Source organism: Dermacentor andersoni, chromosome 1, assembly GCF_023375885.2.
Source record: "Dermacentor andersoni chromosome 1, qqDerAnde1_hic_scaffold, whole genome shotgun sequence".
Classification (NCBI taxonomy): domain Eukaryota; kingdom Metazoa; phylum Arthropoda; class Arachnida; order Ixodida; family Ixodidae; genus Dermacentor; species Dermacentor andersoni.
Genome location: NC_092814.1, coordinates 39,075,418 through 39,087,947, shown reverse-complemented (window position 1 = coordinate 39,087,947; position 12,530 = coordinate 39,075,418). Strand labels below are relative to the sequence as shown.

Here is a 12,530-nt window from a genome sequence, read left to right as displayed (position 1 = left end):
GTGCAAAAGTCGTTAGACTAGGTCCCTCTGATCATTAATTGACGCATCTATGTGCTCCGCGTAAAGCGTGTAATTTATTATAAGGTTTTAAAAATGTACATCGCTGCCCATCGCAGCACACTGCTCGGAGGAATTTTCAGCCGACCCTACCCATATGACGTAAATCACCCAATTGACGTCAGTAGGGCAAGCTATCCGATTGGCTGCCCAGGGTGCGTCATCGATAATTTTTCCAACTTTATGGTGAGCAAATGTTCTTCGTAATAGTTGGAATGTTAGTTCATTTGTTTCTATAAAAAGAAAGTAACAGAAAGAGAATGCACAAGAGCGATTTCTCGCTACACTTAAGCATTGCCGGCAGACAGCAGGCGTCTGCTTTTGTTACAACGTGGTCCATTTTGACAAGAGCTCCGTGGCCGAAGTCGGTTTCAGTCTTTTCATGAGCACCATAATTCAACTTTGTTGCGTTGTGGTCTGCAAACGTAACAACTGGCAATATGTCAAGCTGCGACATCGTGTCCCTCTGCAAGGCAGCAGACGAGTGGAGTGGCTGCAGCGCATCCTACTGTCGCTATCCGATCGGCGCCAGGATTTGCGTTTGCGGCCGTCACTTTACACCGGAAGATCACTACCACAAGAGCGTTCCGCGAGTCCGGTATTTGGGTAAACTCAAGAGCAAGGGGACAGGGCCTGGCCATTTGACCGTGCCGTTTCATGGGATGAGCAGAAGCGCAAACATGAATAGTCTGCATGGTGCAGCCACCTGGTGGCACAGAGCTCGACCAAACACAGTAGCAGTAACGAAGCGTATTCTTCTTTGCTGCTGGAGTTAATTTTTCGCAGGAGCGTAATCGTTAACACGTTTTTGTGAATGTTTAAAACGTTTTACACTTGGTTAGAGCAATATTAGCTTGTTTGGCTGGTTAAGCTCTGCGCCAACGGGTGGCTAAACCCTGGAGACCGATCAGGTAGCTCGTACATCTACACTACAGTTCCTTCATCAGCTTGAGTTTATGCCTCCACCATTCTGTCGAAACGCCCAGCTCACCTGTGGTTACCGGAATACCAGACACGTTCGCCGCTGCGACGGAATGCTCGCAACACACGCTGCTTCGATAGCTGTCGCTTGAGTCGACTGCCAAGCTGCTGGCGGACAGGTTGGAGAGGCTTCGCGCGCTTGCTCCTAGAGAACTGGAAGTAGACGACACAATGTGCCATCATGACGCAGAGCCAATGAAGGCAGAGCTTAGCCCCGATCAATCGGCGAATGAGTTGAGGAGAAAATGCATGGCTATGAAGGAGGGTAACTTGTAATCATCTGTAGCTCTCTTAATATGAAACGCTTCACAGATTGTGGTGCGAATGATTAACTTTAGCTGTATCCTACACGTGTACAAAATTTTCACGAACTGTTTCAGGGGCTCTTTAAGTGTTTAATTATGAAGCTGCTAGCTGCAGAATGCTTCAGTTTTGTGCACCCTATGACAACAGAACAATCTTAAATTTTCAGAAATGTTAGTCTCGATTCTGGCTCTCGGTAGAGGTGAAAAAGTGAAACTTTTTAACTAATGCAAACATTTAGACCATGCTGGAGTGCTATATCAGCTTGGATGCCTACAGATATCGATGAAAAATTAGAACCTATCTTCATTTCACACATTAAACACACTGTAAATGCATCACACCAAACATACTTCTTCGAGATGCTGTTGTGAAGAAGTTAGGTCGGCCTTAGAGTTCTGATTCCTGACTATGTAGTATTCAAATTCCTTGTGAACAACAGCCTCGGAGAGTAATTGTGCAGTGTGCAAACAGCTTTCTTATAAATATATATATGTATATTCCGAATGTCCATAAGGCAGGGGTGCTCGCTTTCTGGCTTAGAAAAACCCATCAGCCTCCAAAAACCCACAAGTTGTTAATTAGCTAATTACGCCTTTAAAAAAAACTTCCTGTTTTGGATATCATAAAAAATATTTATCATAGAAAAATATGCATTTTTGCAATGGGCTGGTAAAAATACATTAACTGTGCAAATTTCATTCGAATTGTTTAAGACATAAGAAAGCTTTTTGAACTGCCTTGTCCTCCCTTAATAAAATTTTGCTAGAAACTTGAGCATAGCCATCACAAGCATGAAGGACCAAAAAACACTCAGCGCAGATGCCATGGTACAGGCCCTGCAAAACTGAGCTATACACTAAGTGAACATGCTCATAGAAATATACTGCAACTGTCAACGTTTATTTGACAGCACATTAAAATACCATGGATTTAAAATCAACTTGGTCTTTATGCTTGCATTCAAGCACAGCTTTTACATTGAAATTCAGTTCCCGGTTTTGGCTAGTGAGTTTGTTTTAAATGTGTACAGATGATTTCTGGCTGTGCTAAGAGCATGTTTTTATGGTACAGGAAAAATCGAGCTAAGCACCACCCTCGCACACCAAACCGCTACCTAAAGTTCAGCCGACGGTCGTGGGATGCCCAGATTCGCATTTGGCGCCGACAATTGCACCTCTGGGACCCCCCGAAAGAACAGCCAGAGGATGCCACAGATGACATGCCAAGTAGCAGGTGTGTACCATTTCTTTCCCTGCAGCTACAACACTTGGCAGCACATGTCAAAAATAAGATCCTTATAAAATGTAACACAATACTGATTTAGATTTTGCATAAAAATTTTGCAACTAGTTTCTTGCATTGAAAAGACATCTTCAATTATTATAGGCGACATTACTCATAAAAATACACACTGCCCAGCCATGGTGTGTCTCGTGCATATCAAAATGATTGACCCAAATTTCAATGATGCTTCAAAAAAAATTTCTTGTATGAGAACTAGTGTGAAAACTCTAGTGCACACATTGCATGCAGAAATGGGTCCACATGTTTGTTAAACGATACTCCTTGAATTTCGTTATCGTTTGTTAACCACAAAAGTCAATGATCGAACTCTTGTCAGCTTCTGCAAGCTCTCATCCGTTTCTTGTGTTATGGAGCATCCCCCTCACCCCACAAGCATGAAATATGCCTGACAGGGGGGGGGGGGGGGCTGACATTGGTCAGAAAATGCCAGACGTTGCTTCCATTTAAGCCTTTCTGGTGAAGATTGCAGAAGTATGTGATATACAGAGACTTAGTTGCGTTCAAACTGCAAAGCAAGATTATTTCCGAAATGGGAAATGTGCGGAGGTACAGAAGCAATAGACCTCTCATGGGGTTTGTCACACTGCACTGGCCATGTCACAGCGTGACGTCACCGGCACACGTGCAGTGGCCCTGGTTGGCAAAAGGCGACCGCCGCAGGCTTTTTGCGTGGTGCAGTTGCGCAGTCCTTGGTGCAGGTGGGCGCAACGTGGACATGTTTTTCTCTTATTTCTAGGTGAATCTACAATTCTCTTGCCAGCCAGATTAGCAGTATTGTCTTAGAGAACATTGGCGTGTGGTAAACTGTGTGATAAAAATCTGGCAATGCTGGCGTCTTTTAGTTGCAAATGTGAACCATGTGGGGGTCTGTGATGGATTGTGCGATGACGAATATCTGCTTTTCCATGGAAGTGTGCTGCGTTCGTTCTGGTAAAACGTCTGGCAAAAAATAGTGACGATATTGGCTTATCTTTGCATAGGGAAACGGACCATGTTAGTTGTGTTTGTGTATACTACCCAATTAGCAATACATCTCGCTTGCATGGCTGAATGCGTGTTGTGTGTAAGAAAGCCAGTCGTAGTGATCAAGTGCCTATACAACTTCAGGACCTGTGATTATTGAACAGGTGAGAATAGATTAAATGCGATGAATAGTCAGTGCATGTATCCCAGTGCCATATGTGCTGTAAAAAAAAGGAAGAAAGAAAGGAGCAAAAAGAAGAAAAAGAGAAAAAAATTCATTTGAGCATAACCAATCAACTGAAAGGTACAACTATAACTGAGCTCCGAGCATGTTTTGACCACTGCCAAAGCTGCATTTACACATTTTACCATGGGGAATGCCCAAATGGAAAACTGTTGAAATCGCGTTTTAACACGGATACTTACCTTTACCTTTTATACTTACCTTTACAGTATGGGCTTCGTGCTGTGATGATGCACATAAACATGCAAAAGTTGGGTCTTATAAACTTGAGAGCAACAAAGGGAGGTAGCAAACACAGCGAAGTTACAGCACGACGGATTACCGTATTTACTCGATTCTAAGCAACCCCTTTTTTTCACATTCGCGATGCCCAAAGTGAGGGGGGGTGCTTAGATTTGAAAAATCTACAATGACCCCCCTCCCCCCCCTCCCTCTTTTCGCTGCGACATCACGACGAGACGGGTGCAAGAAATGAAATTTTATTTTGCAAACATTCAAAGGAAAAATCAGTGCAGACAGTGAACCTACCGCTTGTGTCGGATGCTCAGTTACTATCACTGCCACTCGAGTTCGTCGAACCGCTTGAACCGCCGCTCTTGGTATCCCACAGCAGGTCGTCTTCCGTTCCGTCGAAGTGGTTTGGGATCGAGCACTTCTTAAATGATTTGACCACAACGTCCACTTGGACCCGCTTCCACGCGTCCGAAATCCACTTTGCCATGGTTGATGGGGACGCTCTCTGCAGCTTTCGCCGTACAGCCGTACAGTCCGGCTTTACGGCGTACTTGCGCTGCGGACTCCGTGCCACCTTGGGATTCCGACGGCTCCGGCTCGATGACAGTGTGAGCAAGTGCGCTTGGCGGCCTTGGCTAACCGCTCTTCCTAACAAATAGGGGGGTGCTTAGATTCGCATGCAAACTTTTTCCCAATTTTCTCGCGAAAATAGAGGCGGGTGCTTAGAATCGCGAAAATACAGTATGTACATATGTACGCTTTTGCTTTGTGCATTCATGTGACCATGACTAATAACTAAAATAAATAATGGTGTTTACATGCCTAAGCTGCACAGCAGCTTATAGGGGACACTGTAAGGAAAGGCTCCGGATGAATTTTGACCACCTGGAGTATCTTACCATGCTTTAGGAGCACGGTAACAAGGCTTTCTGCATTCCTTCCTGATCTGAATTTAGGCGCCATGGTATGGCTCCACTTAGCCGCTGTGATGGGTATGGCTGATAGTTGCAAACAAAGTTCATCTTGCATATTGTTTAAAGCTACACTGTAAATGGGGTGCAAATGAGTACCTTCATGACAATACAATACAAATTTTTGTCTGAAGACCAGTCATTTAAGCGAAGCATCATTTCGGCACCGTGAATATGTGCATCATCTTTGATAAAATGTTCGCTTTGAAAGAGTAATAAATTTTTGTGGCTGTTGGTTTATGGAGGAGGCACACTTATGAAATCGCTACATCCTGACTTAAGGGAACCATGCACTTGGCAACAATGCTACGTTGTGGTGGCAATAAAACGGGGACGATTATACTTTCTAAGCACAGTTCGTAGATGCTGTCACTTCGAAAAGTAGCAATATGTCGGAATTACGATCGCGGCAATTGATATTGTCACGTAGTAGTGACGGTTAGTGACACAGTCGCAATACTGTGAATGACGAAACTAACTTTCATTGGGCGAACCTGTGCCCACGAAAACAGGCTACACTTAAAGCACAACGATAGCGACGAACGCAGTCGGTGATCATCGAAATCTGATCTGCCGGTCAAGCACGTTGGCTTTTATACACGAGCCATTGAACGTTCCAGAGTAATCGCAGAGTAATTGCGTGTCTTCTAGAAAGTTATACACCATTCACGTCGTGCATACATGCAATCAGATTACGCAAGGTTCGGCGACAACAGACAGTGGATAGAACCATTGATAACGTCCCCGAAACTTCTGATACATGCAGGACTGTCCCACGCTGAATGATAACATTTGTTAGATGGTGAAAAGCGCTCACCCGAAAAAGATAAACAAGTCCATGTGTCAATATGCAAGTAGCGCTCTTATGCAGAGAGAACAGGTCGCATGAACATTTTTTTGCCAGCAAGCGCCCACTTCAAAGGTGCAGCTGACAGGAGGGGCACTCGCAGTGATGTCATGCTGTTTGCAAACAGGGAGAGGTCTATTAGGCCGCTTACAGTACCCAGAAATGTTACCATAGAGCAGCTTGGTTGCAGAGCCGAGTTTGTTAACCTCTCATATAGAGGCTGAAATTCTGAACACTTGCTACCTGTATGCATGCTTCATCTCTTTGTGTAAGTTGCATGCCAAGTTAGAAGATGTTGCCACTGATGTCCAACAGAAGTGAGCACTGTTGCAACATACAGAAAATGCTGGTTGTAAGGACATTCCTGATGCCTCTGAATACTAGCCAGCAAAAAGTATAAAGGCTCACAAGACATGCACATGTATGCAGTGTTCTAGCAGAACAGGCAGAAGTAAATGTAGTCTTGTGAAGCTGGGCTGTGGAGAACATGCGTCAAAGAGCTGTACATACTACTTTGGTTTACAATCAGATAATTTCACTAGTAGCAGAAATCAAATTAGAATTGTTATATATCTGGAGCAGGAGTACCATATTTAATCACATAAAGAACACACTTTTTTTTTTCCCGGAAAATATGCGTAAACTTGGGTGCGTTCAGTATGCAAGGTAAAATTGAGCGTGTTTTATATATATATATATATATATATCCACGTGGCCACCTTTAAAAATATCAGTTTCGCACTGAATGCGAACCATCGATTGCGATAGCAAATGTGTAGACAGCTACACAAAGTAAGGATAGTAGTTTTATCGGCCGCATAAACTTTCAGACATTCATCATCGTCGCCTGGTTACGCCCACTGTAGGGCAAAGGCCTCTCCCATACTTATCCAACTACCCCGGTTGTGTATTAATTGTGGCCATGTTGTCCCTGCAAACTTCTTAATCTCATCCGCCCATCTAACTTTCTGCCGCCCCCTGCTACGCTTCCCTTCCCTTGGAATCCAGCCCGTAACCCTTAATGACCATCGGTTATCGTCCCTCCTCATTACTTGTCCTGCCCATGCCCATTTCTTTTTCTTGATTTCAACTCGCCTTCGTTCCTTCACCCAATCTGCTCTTTTCTTATCCTTTAACGTTACACCTATCATTCTTCTTTCCATAGTTTGTTGCGTCATCCTCAATTTAAGTAGAACCTTTTTCGTAAGCCTCCAGGTTTCTGCCCCGTACATGAGTACTGGTAAGGCACAGCTGTTATACACTTTTCTCTTGGGGGATAATGGAAACCTGCTGTTCATGATCTGAGAATGCCTGCCAAATGCACCCCAGCCCATTCTTATTCTTCTGATTATTTGTCTCATGATCCGGATCTGCAGTCGCTACATTCACTTCAACGCAAAGTGAGCGGCCGCGCAATGAGCAGTTTGTTCCAAAATAAAACGCCTCGCCACCCCCACCCCCCTGTCTCCCCTCTCTCCGGCGCCATGCGCACAACAGAAGACGGTGTGTTTCCTTCCCGCTTTCCTCCCTTGTACGTGGGAGATTGAGTCGCGATCGTCCGCACCCCTCGGGCGCAGTTGTGCGATACGTAGTTGCCAGGGTACAACGCGCCCCCCCCCCCCCCTCCATCCCCTTCCCCCCGAGGCCTTGCGTAACGAATGCGGCGCGCAAGATTGAGCCGCGGTCGTCAGCTTCCCTCGCGTGCTTTCACTCGCACCGTGTGGCATGTGGCGACATTGACGATGACGGCGGCAAAAATGTGCCTGATGCATCCATATAATTGCTATCGCAATTGAAGTAGGAGACATGGTACGATTCTCCGTCTGACATGGCTTCGGACTGAATCGCATCCGCATATCAGACGCCGAATCTTACCATGTGACTCCTACTTAATGGCAGCAAGTTCAGGGTGCGAGCATTATGCTAGAAAAAGAAAAAAACACGAAGTGGAGGCTGCATTGATTACGCAACTGCGTTCATTATGCAAGCAAATACGGTATATATTGCTACAAAGTTTACACCTACCCACATTTCTTAGGAGTGCATAATTTGTGGAATAGCTGTATACTTAGTTATTTAAGAATGCAGCTTTTAAAACACAGGTTTACTTCATAGGCCCCACACTCTCCCACTCAATTGCAATATGCATTGCTCAGTTTGCATACTTAGGCCACAAATTGTTATTAGCCCTGAGATAATTCAAATGGTGCCTTCTCGCATCGTATGTCAGCTGGGAAACCTTGTTTCCACGTGCTCACTCGCCACGTGGAGGCTGCTTGATGCGGTCGGTAGACCTGCCCTGCTCGAGTTTTTGAAATGGCATAGGTCTGAAAGTTTGTATTAGTGTAGTATGTATGAAATACTCCAGAATGCTCTTTCTGGTGAAATCTAGCAGAGCCACTACTGGAACTACACTTAGTTTGGATTGCTCCTGGTGTCATCTGCTAGCTGTCAGGGCCTGTATGGCGTGGGTTTCTTGTCAAGACTGTTCCGTGGTTGTGGTATGCTGATGACTGCTTTTTGTTCTACTTATAATGAACTGCAGCTTTTGGTCTTCGGCTGATGTATCTATGCTGTAGTAAAGTGTTTGTATGTCTCCAGTCTACCCTGCATTGTCAGTCGCTTGCTCTACTGGCCACAGACATTACATGTATTTTGTTGCCTCCCAGTGCTTTAAGCATTCCACAAAGAAGGTGTGATGCCATTCTCAAGAAATTAAAGTGGTTGCGGCAGTGCATTAATGCATGCAGTGCTTTAGTGGCATTGCAGCAAAGTGCAGTATTTTGCTACAATCTGGCGTTAAGTGATGGACCAGCAGCTTTATATGGTCCAGCACGACACAAGCTGAATTCTGTGGCAGAGTGCGCATCTTTCACCTACAGTAGGAAGATCCTCTGCTTTTCATCAAAAATAAAATAAAATTTAAAAAATCATGCATAAGGGGAGTATATTATTAATTCCTTCAACTTAGACTCTTAGAAGGCCGGTTTCAATACAAGAGAGAGAGAGAGAGAGAAAACAAGGACAGGAAAGGCAGGGAGGTCAACCAGAAGAGTATCCGGTTTGCTACCCTACACTGGGGGTGGGGGAAAGGGGAATAGAAAAAGGAGAAAGGGAGAGAGTGAGCACTGAGTACGTCTGGGCGGGACACTATGCACAGGGACACTATAAGCGGTCTCTTAAACCGGTGCACCTCAAGTATTGCAGTAATGCACGATTCGCTTTTCGTGCCAGTGACGGGTGGGGCCACGGTCCGAGTATCTTTGACTCGGTGAAAGGTCGTAAGTCGAGTCGGTGCAAAGTTTCCCGCAGAGGGAGGCGTTGTACATCGTAGCGGGGGCAGGTACACAATAGGTGCTCGATGGTCTCCTCGCACCCACAGGAATCGCACATCGGGCTCTCGGCCATTCCCAAACGAAAGGAATATGAGTTTGTAAACGCTACTCCCAGCCACAAGCGGTACAGCAAGGTTGCTTCACCGCGGGAAAGGCTAGATGGCACTTGTAGCCGTAGCGTGGGGTCCAGTTTATATAATCGGCAGTTGAAGGCACCTGAACTCCATAGATCTTGCGACTTTTTGCGTGCATGTAGGCGAAGCTCCCTGGCAACGTCCGACCTCGCCAAAGGTATTGAACGCGTCTGGGTATCTTCGTGGGCAGACCGGGCAGCCTTGTCTGCTAGGTTGTTGCCGACAATGCCACAGTGAGCAGGAATCCATTGAAATGTAATGGTGTGCCCTCTTTCCAGAGCATGGTGGTGCACTTCCCTGATGTCAGATATCATCTGCTCGTATATTCTGTGACGTAATGCAGACTTGATGCTGTGAAGGGCTGCCTTAGAGTCACAAAATACGACCCATTTCTCTGTGGGCTCTTCGCTGACGTACATCATAGCGGCATGGAGAGCTGCAAGTTCTGCCGATGTCGATGTAGTCGTGTGTGACAATTTGAATTTAACTGTAACCTTCTTGGCTGGAACGACGAATGCGGCAGTTGAGCTGGCACGTGAGGTCGAACCATCGGTATATATATGTATGCGGTCATGATACGTCTGGTCTAGTAATAGGAGCGTAAGTTGCTTCAGAGCCGGCGATGGATGATTGGACTTTTTTGTAATTCCAGGAATATCAAAATTCACTTGAGGCTGTCGTAGGCACCACAGGGGAGATGAAGGCTTTGTCGCCGGTGTAAAAGATGACGGTATGCACTCTTGATGAGCGCTAATCACTCGTGAAAAGGTCGCTTGAGGTCTTTCGGCTGGTAGGGAGGTCAAATGATGGTCGGGGATCCTTGACAGATGGCGAATGTGCGCCCTGAGAGAGTCGAACACTATGTGTGTCTGGATCATATGGTCCCCAGCGATGGCAATTGTTGCTGCGGTTGACGTGCACCGAGGCAGCCCTAAACACGTGCGCAGGGCTTGACCTTGTATGCTCTCCAAGGCGCGAAAGTTCGTCTTGCATGCATTTGATAACACTGGTAGACTGTAACGTAGGAGTCCGAGAAACAGTACCCGGTAGAGCTGCATCATAGAACGGACTGGTGTACCCCAGTTTTTGCCGCAGAGAAATTTAAATTCAATACAAGAAAATTAAACAAACTCATATTGAAGCACTGTCATCGGTATTTCAATGCATTCCAACAACCGCCCATCTGCAGGCCTGCGGCAGTAATGAAATGTCTGGAACATGTGATAGTAGGACATGGGCAAAGCAGGCAAAGTTAAGTAGTCTTGAGTTGCAGTGCTGACCTGCACAAGATAATTAAACTTGATAACTTCAGCCACGACTCAGCTCAACCCCTGCTTGTTAGTCTGTTCCGTGCAATCACTCTTCTTTGCTCCTGCCATGCCCCGCAGGGGCGTCTGCGTCAGCAGGCGTTTGGTGTGTTGCGACACCACGGACCCGAGCACACGAGGGTTGGACCCTCCCGCGTGTAGCCGTGCGCGGCTTAGCCGTGTCTGGGGAAAAGGGGATCCTGGGGGTTGAGCCGATGCTGGGTGTTTGGACCTTTAAGGCTCCCCGGCGGAGGCAACACACCTCTTCGGCCTCGGCTTCACATAGACGGCACCTCCAGACTGACCCACCTGGAGGACATCGGCAGTCGCCTTTTCCTGTCTCTCCCTCCTCGAATCTTCGTCTTTATCCCTCACTTTTTGACCTTTCCTGTCTCCTTCTCTCTTCTGTTTACTTCTTTTCTCCTGGCGGCAAGGGTTAACCCTGTGTGGCTATCCAACCTTGGGTACACCATATTCGGTTATAGTGACGGCGTACGACTGGCGTCGTGCAGACTTGCGTGCAAGCTCTGCCGCGTCCCCTCGTTGGGCTCCGTGGTGGGCGGTCGGCGCTGTTGCCGAATTTTATATATTTCATGGAAACTTCTTTCCCCAAACTCCCTGATCGCCCTCACAAACGAGGGCGCACCGAAGATCTCTTTCAGTTTTTCGGACGACAAGTCCAGAACTTTCCTAAATACCATGTGATTCACTCAGAAAACCCAGACAAACTAGTGCGTAACATTTCACCGTTCCTTGTTTCGAAGACATTAACTCAAGTTTTTGGAACAGGATATAAGGCGTCGAGAATGACAAGTGGTGATCTTCTCTTAGAGCTCCACGATAAGAAGCAGTACGAGAAACTGCCGAAACTTGTCTCTTTTGGGGAGACCCAAATAACAGTAACTCCGCACCGTACCATGAACACCACCCGCGGCGTTGTCTCGGACGATGACATGCTAGAGCTCACTGAAGCTGAACTCTTGGAGGGCTTCAGTGAACAGAATGTCATAAATGTTAAGCGAATTAAGATCAGGCGAGACGGCAAAGAGATCAATACGAAACACCTGATACTCACTTTCGGTTCAAGTGTCCTCCCCGAGTCCATCGAGGCCGGTTATATCAAACTTCGTGTTAGGCCATACGTGCCCAATCCTCTGAGATGCTTTAAGTGCCAAAGGTTCGGCCACAGTTCACAGAACTGTCGAGGCCGGCTGACATGCGCCAAGTGTAGTGACACTGAACATTCCTCCGAAACATGTCAGAAGACTCCACATTGTGTCAACTGTGATGGCGAGCACGCCGCATACTCGCGCGCCTGCCCGTCCTGGAAAAGAGAAAAAGAGATTGTGACAATCAAAGTCAAAGAAAACATATCTTTCAAGGAGGCACGTAGGCGGGTGTCATACCTGTCTAAGAGCAGCTTTGCCGATGTGGCGCGTAAGGGGGCAGCGTCACAACGGCCTCCGGCGGCTGTCCGACCCACAGGCAGTGAGTCGGCAGTTACGCCATCTGCCCCCGCGGCGGTTGCAGCTAGCGCTGCTCCGTCAACCGAGGAGAAGGGACCATCCACACCGAAGGTGGGTGCAGCCGAGGCTGCCCCAACCTCCGAGGCCCCTTCCAGCGCTGGCGACGGCCAGCGCAGCCAAATCCCTCAGGGAGCCCCATCGACCTCCGGGCTGGTGGGCGCAGGGGTCTTGCCCTCCAAGGCGGGACTCCCTCTGAAAACCTCTCGCTCGCAAGAGCTCTTGTCCGGCGTCTCACACGAGGCAATGGACACTACACCTGTCCCCAAGGCGCACCAAGCGCCTAAGGAGCGTCGAGAATCGCTTGAACGCTTCAAAAAGAA

The 12,530-nt window shown here is 47.0% G+C and overlaps 1 protein-coding gene across 2 annotated transcripts in view; it reads left to right on the top strand.

Annotated features, from left to right (window-relative positions):
• Slbp (Stem-loop binding protein) overlaps nucleotides 1-12,530 on the top strand; it is a 37,417-nt gene that overhangs the window by 15,479 nt on the left and 9,408 nt on the right. For both annotated transcript variants that reach the window (XM_050193094.3, XM_055061335.2), the window contains exon 5: nucleotides 2,416-2,577. In XM_050193094.3, coding sequence (XP_050049051.1) covers nucleotides 2,416-2,577 — 162 coding nt within the window. The remainder of the gene's footprint in view (nucleotides 1-2,415; nucleotides 2,578-12,530) is intronic.